Source organism: Meles meles, chromosome 12 (genome assembly GCF_922984935.1).
Source record: "Meles meles chromosome 12, mMelMel3.1 paternal haplotype, whole genome shotgun sequence".
Lineage (NCBI taxonomy): Eukaryota > Metazoa > Chordata > Mammalia > Carnivora > Mustelidae > Meles > Meles meles.
This window is the reverse complement of record NC_060077.1, coordinates 11,804,123-11,820,749: the sequence shown is the minus strand read 5'-3', so window position 1 is coordinate 11,820,749 and position 16,627 is coordinate 11,804,123. Positions and strand designations below refer to the sequence as shown.

The 16,627-nt window shown below is 46.3% G+C and overlaps 1 protein-coding gene across 1 annotated transcript in view; it reads right to left on the bottom strand.

The window, feature by feature from the left end:
• Nucleotides 1–10,419: 10,419 nt before the first annotated feature.
• The window catches only part of LOC123954205 (BRCA1 associated protein), a 29,426-nt gene continuing 23,218 nt past the window's right edge, over nucleotides 10,420–16,627 (bottom strand). The window contains exons 11-12 of the mRNA XM_046025162.1: nucleotides 15,039–15,142; nucleotides 10,420–12,832 (exon numbers count right to left, since the gene is read on the bottom strand). Coding sequence (XP_045881118.1) covers nucleotides 12,469–12,832; nucleotides 15,039–15,142 — 468 coding nt within the window. The 3' untranslated portion in view covers nucleotides 10,420–12,468. The remainder of the gene's footprint in view (nucleotides 12,833–15,038; nucleotides 15,143–16,627) is intronic.

Genomic DNA, 16,627 nt, shown 5'->3' with positions numbered 1-16,627 from the left:
TTATTGTACAAATTGGCTGAAGAATGTATTAGACTTGGGGACCCAGTCCCTCTCCATCTCTTAGCTCTGCTATCCTCCGTGTTGACTACATCCCCAGACAAGTCCTCCTTACATGGTAGCAAAGATGGCTCCCTACAACTCCAAGCTTCCATTCTGACACTGGCAATCCCCGAAGACAGGATCACCACAAAATTCCTAGAGCCAATGCTCATTGGGCAGAACTGGGTCCCATGTTCTTTTATTAACCTATTTCTGTGGCCAGGGGGTTAGAACCCGTGGACTGGCCACGCCAAATTTCTTGGAGTCATATAGACAAGATCGCCGTAACCTGATCCTATTCTCTTTCCATCAGAGAATGGAGGGCTGCCTGTATTAGTTTCCTGTTGCTTCTATAACATGTTGCCACAAGTTTGGTGGATAAAAACCACACACAACGTCTTAGAGTTATGGGAGTAAGAAATCCACAGTGAGACTTATGGGGCTAACTCCAAGGTGTTAACGTGCCTCGTTTCTTCTGGAGGCTCTAGGGGAGAATCTGGTCCTTATCTTTTATTCTTCCGTTGCCATTCCCATGCCTTGGCTTTTGGCCCTACATGGCCTTTGCTCCCTCTGCTTTTGATTCCACCTCACCTCCTACTGCTCTGGTCTCCCACCTCCCTCTGATAGGGATCTTTGTGACTGCATTTAGGTCTCACCTGGACAAATCAGGATAACCTCCCCATCTGAAGATCATCAACTTAATCACATCTGCAGAGGCCATTTTGCCATATAAGGTAATACGCACAGGTTCAGGCGATGAGGATGTGGCCATGTTTGGCCATGACGGTACCAAACACACGACACCCCCCCCCCCCCCCCTTCAACCAGCTGGGCCTCCCTGCGAGCTCTCAGGATCCACTAGGCACTTCCTTCCCTCTGTTCCTTTGTTCCTGCTGTTTCCTCTGCTGCAGGACCGGCCCACCCCTTCTACCTGCCAATCTCCATACTTGGATTTCAAGGCTTAGCTCAAATGACACTTCTCTTTTGTAGCTTTCCTTAAGCCCCACAACCGGGGAGAATGAAGCGCACCCTTTCTCATTTTCCCAGAGTGAAACAGTTTATGACAGCGAACCATGGTATACTGGTTTACACATCTGGTCACTTACTCGACAGTGAAGTCTGTAGGCATAGGGACTTCTGCTTGATCATCTTCATGGCTCCAGCTCCTAACACGTAGCTCGTGGCCCTTAACAGGTGCAAAGGAAGTATTTAGTGAGTCCAAAAGCAGTTTGTGAAATCCATCAAGATTTTTTGAAGTCCCAGTTTGTAATGGGATGGCTTTATGACAGATGTCAGCACTTCCATCCACCAGGCCCTACCTTCCTGACCCCTCATTTGCACAATAGCACCCTTCCTTTCTCTGGGGGCATTCTGTTCCCCACACAAGGTGGTCATGGTCACATTGCCCTAAAGGACACAGCACTGTGACAGATGGCCAGTCAGAGTCAGGGTGGTTATCCCAGATAGGGGCATGTGCCCCAGACTGGGCTAAAGGAAATGAAGTCATGGGATTCTACACGGAGGATGGAGATAGAAGGTGCTGGTGAGCCAGTGTGAGCAGCACCCAGAGCCATGCGGGTTCCCGCCCTCCTCATCAGCCTCCACCTGGAGGAAGCCTGCATGTGGACGGGAAAGTGAGATCAGTCTGAAGGAAAACCGAGCTCCGGGTGGTTAGTGAGCTGGCCAGGTGTGGGACCACAGTTCCTAAGGCCACCCCCACCCCTGAGCTTCCCTTAATGAGAGCTAAGCAATTCCTCTTTTTTGCTTCTGTCATTTGGGGTTGGATTTCTGACTTGTGCCCAAATGACCTTGACTAATACGGGCCTTAAGTTTGTAAGATATCATGGCCTAACACACCGTGCACTGTAGACACCCAGCAATAGGACTGTAGTTGGGCTGGGTATCTTCCCAATGTCTGGGATGCAGGAAAGAGAAGGTAAAGTAGTGAATTTCCTTGTCGGCGAATTTATTTGTCATTTTCTTGACAAATACTTTGTGATGATCTGTGACCTGGGGGAACACCCTGAAATGGCACTTGGGGACACAGTATATTAGTCAAGACTTTCAGTGACAGAAAATCAGAAGAACCTGGATTAAGAGGGAAAAAAAAGTGGGGGGAGAGGGAGGATAGAATTTATTGGCTTATGTAACTACAAAGTCCAGGAATAGGGCTCATTTCTGGCATAGCTGGATCCAGTCCCTCTCCATTTCTCCCCTCTCCTTTTTGCTGTATTGATTTTATTCTCAAGTGCTCTCTTTCCACATGGCAGAAAAGACGGCCACCAGCTCCAGATTTATTACCAGCAAAGAAGGAATGTGAAATGTATTGAGGGAAATAAGGGACTCTATCAATTAGGAATGCTTTAGTCTGTAAGTAATAGAATAACCTACTAATGGGACTTAGTGATAAAAGTTTATTTATTGCATGCTGTATGGAGGTAAGCAATTTCAGTGTTGGTTTGGTGATTCAACTACGTCATCAAGAACCTGGTTCTTTCTTACTTTCTGCTCTGCCATCCTTAGCATGTCTGCAACATTGTCCCTCTGAGTCACAGAATGGCTGCTGTGACACCAAGCATCACAGCCTCACACAGCAGCATTCTGAGAAGGAAGGAAAGAAGGAAGGCAGGAGCCAGGAACAAAAGGAACTTTCTCACTTTCACCTTTTTTATCTCAGGGGGTAAAATCATTTCCAGAAACCCCCAGCGGACTTTACTCTCCATCTCATTGGCCATAATCTCACCAGATGACCATCCCTGTCCATACCAATCCTATGACTGGCTACAACCAATTATGATTTCATCTATTTGCTAAGAGAGCAGCATGACTGTCTCAAAAGCCAACCTCTTTGAGTTTCTGGGGTGGCGAGGTCCAACCCCATTCTTGGGAGATGAGCCATGGTTGGCCTCATGGAAAGTGAGGGAGTCTCCTGGAGGGCTTCTGGACTGGATCTTTGGTGAAGTTGTTGAGCCGCTCATCTAATCAATCCAGAACTGGACCTACCTCCGTTCTTACCTCGTGAGATAAACCCCCCATCCTGTTCAGTTGGGATTCTATTACTTGTACCTGAAGGCATCTCACAGACTCATTCCTCTAACCAGCAGCATTTGCTCCAGGCAGTTTTCTCCAGACTTGGTTTCCTGCTCCAAAGACAGAGGCCACAGGGCAGGCCAGTCCACTCTGTCCTTCCAAGGTCCATCTCAGCTGCCACCTTGTCCCTAAAGCCATTCCTGGCATGCTTGGTCACAATCACCCTGACCTCTCCTGAACCCCTCAGACATTTTGTTCCTTCTTCCTGTTGCCTGTCCCCATTCACTCTATTAAAGTCCTGCAGATTCTAGGGGAGGGGCTGGGTGCTGGCATTGTCCAGGCAAGGCTGCCCCTTGCGTGCCTTCTATCATGCAGAGTGTGCTTGGCTTTACTCTGCCCGGCCCTTTTCCATTCCCTCCTTCCTTCATTCCATCCAACAGTCCCATGTTGAGGAGCTTCTCTGGGCCAAACCTTGTGCAGATGAGGAAAAATGGTCCCCACCTTCAAAATGCATATCATCTAGCCAGGGGACAGTGACAGAGATAAGCACAGCGGCCACTAACACAGGTTGGGGTGAGAAATGCTGACATGGAGACCACTATTTGTGCCCACCGAGCTAAGCTAAGCACCGGTTCCTTTAATCCTCCCACAAATCTTCTGAGGGGCAGCTCTTACTACTATTGCCATTTTGGAGATGAAATCACTGCTCTGAGATGTCACGTAACTTTCCCTAAATCACTTAACCAGGTAGTAGCAGAGCTGGGATTTGAACCCAGGCCCCGGGCACAAACTTCTAAATGCACTGCCTGTCCAGGCTCGGGGGCAGACTGGCCAGATCTCCGTTTGTGAAGAGAGGCCCTGAGCCCACCCTTCCTGCACAGCCACAGACAGAACCAGCCCTGCCGTCACTGGATCTTGGACTTTTCCACCTCTAGACCACAAGACAACACATTTCTGTTGCTGAAGCTGTTTGGTTTGTGGCACTCTAACGGCTGTGTGCTAGCAGACAAACACACCAGTGGAGGTCTCAAGGGAGCTAGAAGGGAAGGATAGGGAGGGAGGGAGCTGTGAGGTGAGCCTGGAAAGGCAGGTCAGGGCCAGATCACCCAAGACCGCGTAGGCCCAGGCAAGACTTTGGATTTTACTCTGAGATCCAGAGAATCACGGATGGGCTTTATAACTGCCATAAGTGGGGGTGTTGGAAGGGGGCAGGAGTCACGGTGGAAAGACCAGCAAGGAAGCCACTGCAACTGGAGCTCAGGGCAGGGTTGAGGCCACAGGTAGAAATTTGGGGATGGGATTTCACGGCATCAAGATGGTCTTTCAAACCACAGGACCTGGTGAGCTCACTGAGAGAGGAGAAGGAAGACGGAGGCCAGGACCCATCCCTGAGAACCCCTCTCTTTCTGAGAGCTGGTGGAGATGACCAGGAATGAATCATGATTGCTGGTGTGGAGAGAAACCGCAGCCTGGGGAGGCCAGGCTCATCCCGGAGACAGGGAGGGCCCTCAGGAGGACATAGTGCTTGGTCAGGTAGACTGCAGGAATAGGAAATGGCTGGGGGAAGGGAGCAGCTGCCAAGCTTTCAGAGGGAATGGAAGCAAAGACCCATGGGTCAGTGTCCCAGAATAACAAAGTACCACAAACTGGGGGTGCTTAGAACAAATAGAAGTTGATTCTCTTATAGTTCTGGAGGCCAGAAGTCCAAAGCAAGCCTCTTTTGTACACAGTCAGCCAGGGAGGCATCTGTACCTACCCTCCTTGAAGCAGCCCTTCCCTCCTGACACTATTTCATCCTAGTATTTACATTTTCTAAAATTCCATACAATTTCGTTTGTTTGTAGGGCAGCAATGACGGGGACAGTTGTATCTGCTGCTGGAGCCCCAGAACCCTGATGGGGTGTGGCACTTAGTAGGCCCTCAAGTAATTACTGAGAGAACAAATCAACCATATAGAAACTATATGCCTAGAAAACACTAGAAGAAACACCCCAAAGTGTTAAATGGTTTCATCTGTTGAAATGAGACTACTTTTACTTTTCCTCTCTATATTTTTCTGCTTTAAAAATAAAGCATTCTATTTTTGGGGGTAGATGGAAATGCTCTGTATCTTGATTTGGGTGGTGATTACGCGGACGTGGACAACTGTCAAAACTCACCCAACCGAATGCTTCAGACTTGCATTCTCTTGTATGCTAATTATATCTCAAAAATTTAAAAAAACCATACAAGCAATATACGAATAATATACGTGTATCTCAAAATACAATGCTCTTGCCATTATCTTACAGCATTTAAAATATATAATTATAAACAGGATAATAGGTATTGCATCTGTATTCTAAATTAAATTTCACTTGTTACAATATCAAAAAAAAAAAAAAAAAGAAGAAAAAGGTTTTGGATAACCTTTACATGCGGACACAGACAGACCAGTCTATACCTGCCAAGTTAACACTGCTTTGTAACACCCCCCCGGGAGTTCATAAAAAATGTGTTCCAGGCTTTCCCTCTCCACTGATTCTGTAATAAACTGAAGCCGCAAGCTAAACTGATCCCTTCAGAATCTAGTTTCCAGTTAGCCTGTTTATTCCTGCTGGTGCCTCTGGGGGCAGTAACTGAGTCTACACTCTCGAAGAAAGGACTCCTTAGGGTCTAGACAGTTTTGTTCCAGAAGCAACTTTTCCAGCCAGGGAAGCACCCCGGCTTCCATGAAGCTCTGTAAAACAGAACTGAGATGTCAGCTTAAATGGTTAGGCCCCGAGCCTCTCCGGGGTGACAGGGCCACAACAGGCTATTGGAATAAAGTGATTTCCCATAGCTGGCCCTTGGGTGGAGTGGGGGAAAACCACTGGCGTGGTTTTCTTCCTCCTTCTTTATCAGCTCTGGCTCAGGCCCAGTGGAAATGGGAGAGGAGACAGAAAGTTCCATGGGGAGAGGGAGGCTTGCAGAAGGCAGGGAGAAGAGACCATTTTACTCACGCCAAAGTGGCCTCAACTCCATACTCTGCTCCTTTCCTAAGGCAACCACAAAACGGGGACTTGGGAGCTGTGTCCTTTCTGTCCCCACATCCCAAGGTTAGAGGGGCCAGTCGAGTGGAGTGGCGAGGAGCCCAGAGTCTGGACTCAGGCAATGCTGGGATTGAGCATGGCCCTAGTTAGGGATCCCCGATGTGAGCTCAGCCAGTTCTGAGATGCCTCCCGCCGGGCCTGGGTTTCTCCGTTGGTACAGCGGGGTAGCTCTACCTACCTCACAGGCTGGCGTGCGCTACTGAACGGAACCATGCACAGGAACTGTGGTCCGGTCAGCAGGAATTCAACAAACGTGCATTAGTCCTTGGAATCAGGTGCATCAAATCAGGGCAGAGTGTGCTCCCGTCTCTATCGCTCAGCGAGTGGAGGAGAATCCTCTTAATTCTGCGCTTCTCATTCTCTCCTGGCTTTGGGTCCTACTAAAGAAACCAGAGGTTCCGGGTCTGCCCGTCTGTATTGCCTACTTAGGGGTTACCGGTGCTGGAAAAGAGGTCTCTCCTGGGGATGTTCTTCTAGGTTGTTCCAAGTCAACGTGGGTTCACACAGGCTAACAGTAACTCAATGAGTTCTTAGCGTCAATTACCTCCATCCTCACACGAATGTTATCTCAGCAGGTGAAAAGAAAACTGTTTTTAAGGGCTCACCAAAAAGCATTCTCCTGAGGAGGGCTTGGAGAGGAGAGAGGCGGGGCTAGATGTAGGCTCTTTTTCTCAGGATTATTCTGGTTCTAAAAAGCAGCGGAACATTCTTATTTACAAGAGCGAGGGGAAAGGGGGCCGTGGGGAAAGGAGCACCGAGCCTACAGGAAGAAAGTGAGAAGGGAGAGCTTTGGCGCTCCTCGGGCCAGAGCTAGGAATCTAGCCAAAGGGAGAGTGCACGATTGGCAGCAGCCTAGAGATCCTGTATGGACTTTTAGGAAAGCTTCTGGGCTGCAGCACGGGGCCTCCTCCATCGGGGCCAGGAGAGTTCTGGCAGCAGCCCCCGGCCCAGGCATGTTCCCACATAATTGAAGTCGAATGTGCTTGGGGGGAGGGAGGATGGAGGAGGCCTCGGAGTTCCTGGCGGCTGAACCTCCACGTTTTGCATTTGGCCCTGTTTGGGATCGAAGCCAGTGAGTGTTGATTTTCTGCAGCATGGAAACAAATGCAACGAAGCTGTTTTCCTGAGGCATGCATTTTGAAAAGAGGATTTTAATTTTTTCCCCAAGGACAGGTGGGGCCGGGACGTTGGTGGGGGGGTGCGTTGTGACGTGGCTCTTCTGTTGCTGTCTTTTCTGCAAACGCTTTTGCGCTCATAGTTTCTGTGTGAGCACAAACGTATCAGTTAGAATGTGTGAGGGGGCATGGCCACGACTTAAGGCTAAGTCTTTCACAAAAGATAATTCCTGGAAAATGCTGCTGGAGGACCCTCTGGCTGTGTGTGATAAGTCACAATTTGTTTGCTCTCCGCTGGAGGGTTTCCAGGAGAGCGGCTCTCTTGTTCCTCCTAAAATTTTCCATGGACTCTCCTTCGTTTCTCGGTCTTTCTCTGTGATCTTGCTCTGCTGCCCCCGAAATTAGTTCGTGTTCCTTCTTTTCAGTTAGCACCGAGGTCTTTTGGAGCCTAACCGTTACGTTAGTGGTATTAAAGTGACACCGTCTGGTTTTTCAAGTGGTGGAGACTCATCATTCTTTTAATGGCACTCAACTGTGCCCAGCCCTCTAGGGAAAAGTCTGGACTCTGGGCCCATTGGGCCATACCCAACGGACTGAGAATCTGCGATCACTAATCGATTCTGCTGGAGGGGTTTCAGTAAGGAAATGGGCATAAGGGCAGATTTGGTCTGGGACTTTCTGCTCCCTCCAGATGAAAGATGGCGAAAGACATCTCCACAGAGGCCAGGCCAGTAGTGATTCTTGCATTCAGCATTTATGCTCAGTGCTAGAGCTCTGCTTTTATCTTTCGAGAAGAATTCCACATCAGCCATATTATACAGGACACTAGCCTCTCTGCATTTATTACGAGGCTGGGTTTGAAAGGAGTTTTGGGTCAGGGGATTTAGAACCCAGCCTGAAAAAAAGCAAAGCTGCTTTAGTTCACTTTAGCGCACTTGGTAATTAGCCTCAGAGTAACAAACGTTATCTGCACCAGCACAGCTCCGTGCCAAGTACCAAAACCACATTTTCCAGATTATTCCAGTGAGAAGTTTTTGACCCAAAGCAATTCAACATTGGGCCCCAAAGACCACGATCATCTTGTATAAAACAACAGATTGTTCATCTCTCCCCTGGCCTTCTTTAGTACATCAAGAATGCAAAATCCAGATTAAGAACCAAATGCAGAGTCCCCTTCACGCTCGCCTAAGCTTCCAGAATGACAGTAAGAGACTGTGCCATGTGCATGAAAAGTATACTAGCTAAAATGATGCTGAGATAGTTTTGGCTTCTGGGAGTGCAGCTTTCTAAATGTATGTCTAATAGAACCTAATATTGTTAAGTGTCTGAGCATTCCAGGGAGGGCAGGAATCCCAAGGAGACAGGGAAAAAAGGGTTACCAGTAAGTGGTAAATGGTTACCATTACCTTTAAAAGATGAAAAGAAGGCATAAAGGAGTCAGTTACTACATTAATCAGGATAAAGAGTCCACAAGCCCTCCCCATGCCCCTCTTCAAAAGAGGGTAAAAAATAAAAGAAGTTTTATATAACTTCCCTGAGGTCTCCTAATGCACCAATGCCAAAATGTTTGTTTGCTCCAGGCTGAGGGCAGTGCAGGGTGGAAATGAACTTCACGTTGCACAGGATGAGACACTTGGCTTTGGGGCAAAACAGGGTGGGGAGGTTCCTGAAGGGAAAGGCTTTTCTCCCTAGTACTGCTTTACTCTTGCCTGCCATTTAAAAATTTTTAACTTTTTTTTAAAAAGACTCCATTTATTTATTTGACAGAGAGACACACAATGAGAGAGGGAACAGAAGCAGGGGAAGTGGGAGAGAGAGAAGCTGGCTTCCTGCTGAGCAGTGAGCCCGACATAGGGCTAGATCCCAGGACCCCGGGATCACGACCTGAACTCTTAAAGGCAGAGGCTTAATGACTGAGCTACCCAGGCGCCCCTAAAAATTTTTTAACTTTTAAAAAAGTTACATCTGGGGGTGCCTGGGTGGCTCAGTAGGTGGGATATCTGGCTCCTGGTTTTGATCTCAGGGTCCTTGGATCCAGCCCCAGTCAGGCTCAGTGCTCAGCGGGGAGTCTGCTTGAGGATTCTCTCCTTGCCCTACTCCCCCTCCCCCACCGTCCCCCACCCACCCCCACACATATGCTCGCTCTCAAATAAATCTTAAAAAAAGAGAAAAAAAGCTACATCTGTTGGTGTAGACACTATGCAGATATTCTCGGACTCCCACTTCAAGAACCTTCACAGGCAAGAATGAAAAGGGCTGGCCAGAGGCAGAAGCTTGTCAGAGAACACTGGGTATCTTCCTAAACTCGCTTAAGGTGACAGCCAGGTCTTTGAGCAGTGTAGACATCCCCCAGCACCATGAAGGAACAGGAGCTGGGTCAGGAGAGACTCCTGAAAAATCTCCCTTCTGCTGCCAAGAAATTAACGCAGCAGAATTCAATGCAGCAGTTAACTCAGCTTTATCCCTGAGAAGACGAAATCACTCTCCTCAAATGTGAGAGCGACTTTCCTTTTTTAGATAAGCGCATTGACTTCATCATGTGAGCCCGTCTGCCACCAGCGCAAGCAACGTGGCAGAGCACACAGCAGCCAAATCTCAAGGGTAGTATTGTAACTTGTGTATCCCGACTGTACCAGGAGAGGGGTTTCCAAGTGATGACAGAAGGTTGTTCATTTGTGATTTGCCAAGCACTCCACACTACCGGCTGGCTGGTTCGTTTCCTAGCCCTCTTGCTGAGGACAAGCTCCCTGGGCAAGCACGGAGCTGGGAGTTGCTTTGGGGCTGTGCCTTACCCAGTGTATCCTAACCAGGCACATCTGGGGCAGTTTCAAAAAACAGAGCAGTCTCAGTTTGCAATAGGCCCAGGAAAGAGTCTCCAATGTGTATATTGATTGCTTTCCATTTGCCAAAGAGTTGGGTGCTGGGTCTAGGCCTATCCCGAGCCTCTGAATTCAGATAATTCTCCTTATTCTACTTTTTATGAGTTTGGGAAGTTGGAGCAAAGGGGTGGAGAGATGAATGATCTAGCTGCTCACTCTAGTGCTGAGGTGATGATTTTTAATGCTTCTTTTAAATCCAGGTCACTGATACCTTCTTAGGTTATGTAGATAGAAGCTCCCAAGAAAATGTCAATCAGAGAGACACAAATTTCACACAGGGCAGAATCATTTCAAAGTTTGGTTATTTTAATGGAATTTCATTGTTCAAAGTAGAATGGATATATTAAGTGGTTCATTTCCATCCTGAAGAAAACACGAACAGTTTCTATCTTATTGTAATTTTGCCAAATTCAAACATGACTCTTTGACCTTTATCAAAGACATTTTCTTAATGTATCTTGATAAGATTCTTTATTCTGGAAAAAAATTTTTAAACCTTCAGGTAGTTTGGAAACATTTGCCTATTTGCTCATTCCTCTGGCACAGCCTTTCAGACCACTTAGCTCACCTGTACCGAAGATCTCTGTTTTTCTAGCTGGTGGTAGGGCTGCGTGATGGAGGTGATCATGGGAAAATAAGGAGCGAGCAAGCTTTGTCAACTACTTCTAATTCCCTTAATTAGTATGCTACAATCCACCCCAGCTTCTGCAAGGTCAGACATGCAAGACAAGTACTTGGCCAAAAAAGCAGGATTCTAACTAGTGTAAAAATAGATTTTAAATAAAATAGAATCTCTATAGGAAAGAGAATTAGGTTATGCTTTACATTCCCGCTCTTGCCTTAAGATCTCTGTATATGTAAGTCCAAGGGGGACTTGTAGAGTGGGTCTACCCTAAGTAAAAATTGAGAATGTCTGAGGTACATTCATTTTGCAAAGTTACAGGTGAGGTTTTTTGGGAAATGCTATAGCACATCCCACAAAAATGGATGGTGATTAACAATACAGTTTGTGTGCTAACAAGTAACATGAAAGACATTTAGGCCAAAGGGGATGAGGCCTAACCATAGGCTAAAAAACAATGAAAATGTGATCATCTGAAAACTCTGGCTAATTCTGAAGCAGAAAACAAACCCCGTCATTTAACAGCATGTCTTGTTAACCTATCTAGCTACCTCTTTTGGAAGCTTCAATTCCAACACGGGTCTTACTTTAAGTTTGCTCAATCACTGTGTATTACGAATTACTTGACGTTGAGGTTTCTAGAGAAAGTACACAGCCCCTCTGTTGGCTCACAACAAGTACCGTGTGACTGCTTTAAAGGGGCTCTGTTAAAATGCCAATCTTCGGATTTAGAAACAGCGTTTGGTTGTATCTTGAAAGCATCACTGAAAATCTGCCCAAGGTCCCTCTAGCCGCAACCTGAACATGCAGCCCGATCTTTTGTAAACATTCAGAAAACACTGATCCCAGCAAAATACACAATCAGCTAGTCAGAGGCCTCACTCCGCATTTTCACACGGATGATAAATCTGCTTGCTGATTCTTGCTGGATGCTAGGAAATCCACTCTCACAGTTGGGTCTTAGAGCAACCCTTCAGCCTCCTCCTTACGTGAGGTTCACAATGTGGTGTGGAGTCATCGAAAACAAAACCTAGAAGCGCCACCATTTTTCCTACCCTGGGTCTGCTCGGCCTGCGTGGGATATTTGTTTTTCCTGGCTAGCCCTGGAGCAAGAGGTGGCCGCTGGTGACAGGCTAGTGACTAACGGTTTACAGGCCTGGCCTCTTCTCATGGGACCTTCAACCAATTCTTCAATTCCCAGATGCAGGGAGGGATGACAATGACAGGCGACTAATGCTAGGGAATTTGCGTAAATCCTCAGTGGCCAGTGCAAACCTCTCTTTAAAGCAGCTGCTATGACCTCAGGTAACGTGACCTTTGAGGTTCCCCGAAAAAAAAAAAAAAAAAGTCGTCTTCTTGAACCAGACCCCAGAAGTGAATGTCAAATACACCAACTCAATAAATACAATGGAAAAATGCGCAGCAGAGCTGGGGCTTCTATCAAGTAGGAAGGCAAAATGGCCATGAGAGGGCCTGAGGCTAGTGAACTATCATGGTGGGCAATGGCAGCCAGCTCTGAAGCCCCAGCCCATCTCGCTGCTCCGCGGCCGCCGGGCTGCAGTCCCTGCAGCGCACGCCCGCAAAGAAAAGACCCAAACAACGGCGGCTCCGTCCTCAATTGTACTTGCTCAAGGTCCACCCTCACACTGGAGCCCCAGCGCACCCCCGCCGCGCCAGGGAAAACAGTCTCAGGAACGTCTGTTTCCCAGAGGTCACTTGCCCCTCTTGCTGCGGCCTTTCCTGGAGGGCAGCTTCCCACTGCTCCCTGAAGAGGGGGGGCTGGAGGCCGAGGCCATGGCGATGTTGATCTGTCCCTCCTGGATTTCCTGCCGGGTCTCAGCAGGCAGGTGGTTGATCTTCTGCTGTGCCTCCAGGTAGAACATGACGTCACGCAGCTGCTCCTGGATCTCCGTGATCTGCAGATCCTTCTGGTCGCAGGTCTCCTTCAACACCCTCTCCTCCTCCTTCAGTTTGTTCTGCAGGAGGACCTGGTTGGCCCGCAAACACTTGTTCATTTCCTGCTCCTCTTTGAGCTCTGTGGTAAGTTTGGCTACTTTCGTGTTTAGTTGGGTGCACCTTTTGCAAGACAAAGGAAGACAAAAGCATGGTTTTCATTTGCTGACATGGTCCCCTTTCTGCTCTGGGATTGAACAGAGGCGCTGTGATCTCAGAATCCATTGAGGGACTGGACTCCTCCCTCCTGTGGTGGAAGGAGATTGGTTTGCTGCCACTGCAACAGCTTTACAAAGCAAGGATTTTGCTCAAGTTAACAGCATGGCTTCGGGACAATTTTTCTAAGCATCAGATATTTTTCAACTGCAGAAACGATTCTGTGATTCATGATAAAACTCCTACCGCTTCTCTGTTTTGCAGTCTGTGGTTAAATAGGTGTCTCAGAGATAACAGCTACGATAAAGAAGTTATGAGGAAAAGTGACATTCTCCGAGAGTCAAGTGCACTGACCTCACTGCATTTGCTGGAGGAGAGTTTTCAAGGAGAGGAGCGCCCTATTCTCGATGCTCAATCTTACTCAGAAGTAAAAAATTACAAATTAAAATACCACCTGGGATCCCATTTTTATGTATCAGAATACCAGCGAGCTCCGATGCGGGGAAAGAGGGACTTGCACGCATTGGCACTGGAGCATGAACTGCTACAAACTCTCTAGAAGTCACCTTGGCAATACCGATAAAAATAAAAATCTCACCCTGCCTTCTGCCACCCCTATTCCAGGAATTTATCCTACAGAATATATCCCATAGCACATATTTCAGATCACACTGAAAGAAACATGGAGAAAATGCTCACTGCAACAGAGTTTAGAGTAGTCTATGACTTGAGACAACTTAAACATCCATCAATAGGGAACTGGTTAAAATTATTATGGGACCTCCAGACAATGGAATACTGTGCCGCCTTTATGAAGATCAAGATAGATCTAGATGTACTAATATGAAAAAAAAACCCTCTAAAATAGAGTATTTTACCAAACAGAATACTTAATATTATTTTTTTAAGAGAAAAGATTATGTATGTGAGATGTTTATACAGGTACAGCAAAAGATTTGGAAGAGGCAATAGTCACTGGTACCACTAATTAATAATGGTAACCTTTAGATAGACAGCATGATCTACAGGGTGGAAAAAACCTTCCAGTTTTAATTCTTTCATATAGTCTGTTAGGGAGCTGAAAGTATAGGACAGTATTTTAATTTCTCTTAATGCCGTAGTGTTGTTTTTACAGAAGTTAAAAACACACACACACACACAAAAAGTCTTTGAGCGCCTGCTGGCTCAAGAGCACGTAACTCTTGATCTCAGGGTTGTTAAGTTTGAGCCCCCATGTTGGGTGCAGAGACTGCTTACAAAGAAAATGTTTAAAAGAAACAAAACAAAACAACTTTGGTGAAGGGTATTGTGGCTGATGAAAAAATTTTGAAACAGATAATGGCAACAGGAGCAGGATGTTGTGAATGCCATTTAAGGTCACTGACAAATTTCATGTTTTATAGATTTTGCCACAATACAAAACAAACAAACAAACAAAAACAAAACTATTACAATAATCCTTACTTTTGAATAGGGGGAAAACAGGTAAAGGGGAAATGGGAACTTTTTGCACAATCTTGGTAGCCTCTGCAAAGTTGCATTTCTTCCACAATAAAGGTTTATTTAAAACAAAAACAAAACAAAAAACAACTTTTAAAGCTATATCCTCCTTAAATTTATTTTTTAACTATTTGTCTGGAGGTAAAAAAAAACCATTATATTTGTGAGTATACTTAAGCTAGAAAGGTAATTTTAATCAGCAGCAACTATCTCCCCATAGAATAATAGTAGAGTATGTTCTTGCCACGCTGTTCTTGAGCTTTTCACACCATAGTCAACAAATTTGGCTTTTAATTCCTGTCTAAGCCCAGAGTACACACCACCTCTGGCTTAGACAGTCGCTCTCTTAAGTGCCAGTTCTCAGTCACATGGCTCAGAGAAGCTGCAGCTCTGAGCACAAGGCTGTTGATTTCTAGTGGCAAAAATGAAAGATATTTGCACATACAAGAAGCACAGCCATCAGCAGAGAGCACTGCATTCCACACAGCATTCACCTGGCATGAAACGCTGTCGTTTTTAATAGATGCAAAGTCACAGTAAATTTGCTCATATATAGGGAGACCCCTGAAAACCTAGTTGACAGACACATTTGGAAAGTGTTAATGAAGGAGATTACCTGTTTATGAGCCTGTTACAATGAAAAAGCTAATTAAAAGAGGCCAATTACACCTACTTTCTTTCCACAGACTGCTTTTCTTTTAGGAGATCATTTAGTCTGTGCTCCAGATTATCACATTTCTCAATTGTTTCTTTAAATTTGGTCTTCATGTTGTTAATCTGGAAGAGCAAACAGAGGTCAGTTTCACTTCACGGAGGCATAGCTGCTGGTCTCTGGGGATAACTTCATCACTGTTTCTTCAATTACCTGTCTATAACCTTGACAAACCGAACTAAGGTGAGACAATCATTTGAAAGAATTCCTGTAATGGAAATAAACATTTTGAGAAATTCTTTTCCCCCCTTACTGTTTATCTATACCAGGATGATCAGGAGCAGCTGAATGTCAAGCGAACGACTCAAAAGTAGACTTGGGCAGTCAAGCAGGAGATGGTCTGTCCGAGGCCAGACCACAGCATCCTCTTCTTTTTTTTTCTTTTTTAATTTTATTTATTTGAGAGAGAGAGAGACAGAGTGAGAGAGCATGAGAGGGGAGGTCAGAGGGAGAAGCAGACTCCCCATGGAGCTGGGAGCCTGATGTGGGACTCGATCCCAGGACTCTGGGATCATGACCTGAGCTGAAGGCAGTCGCTTAACCAACTGAGCCACCCAGGCGCCCCCAGAGCGTCCTCCTCTTAACTCGTCATTTTTTTTTTCCTTCTGAGATCACATTCCAAAAATTACTATTAAAATAATCTAACAAACTAATCTAATCCAAGAAAATGGTGATAACTGATTTTAACTGTTCAGACCCCCCCTTCCCAAACTCCTAATTTTCTCATGTACACAAAGTGAGTGACATGGAACATAAGTGGTTCTTGTTTTGAGTTAATTTGCAAGTGCAATATAGAGAGAACGAATTCATGCTACATTGTCTTAGAAACTGAAGAGAGGGCGCCTGGGTGGCTCAGTGGGTTAAGCCTCTACCTTTGGCTCAGGTCATGATCTTGGGGTCCTGGGATCGGGGTCCGCACTGGGCTCTCTGCTTGGCAGGGAGCCTGCTTCCCGCCCCCCTCCTCTGCCTGCCTCTCTGCCTACTTGTGGTCTCTATGTCAACTAAATAAATAAAATCTTAAAAAAAAAAAAAGAAAGAAAGAAACTGAAGAGAATTTTAAAATTCTCGTGTATTCTGTGTTGGAAACCAAGAGACTTTTGAAGTCTAGCTAAGCAGACGCTGGATTCACTTGGGTGTGACGATCTACACAACTGAGAAATGCCTCAGCTCTACTGATGTACAGATGGACACAGGGCGAAGATTAGATGGGAAGGAGAAGTAGCGAGGCTGGGTAGATCATGAGGCAGTAATAACAGGAACTGAAAGGGACTGAGAATTTAAATCCTAAGGCCCACATACCAACCAGGTGTTTTGTAAGCAGTATCCCTTTATATCTTTCAAGAAGCTAGAGACTTGGATGCGGCAACCTTATAGAACCTTATAGAACGGTAAGGCAATCTGCCCAAGGTCACCCAACCAGAGCATGGTGGGTCCAGGACTGGGACACCAAATCTGAATCCAGAGCCAAGCTCTAGACCTCTCTGTACTACACTGGAGGCTACAGCTGTACAGCAAAGGAAAAACGACCCTTGGGCAGAGGCAAACTCTCA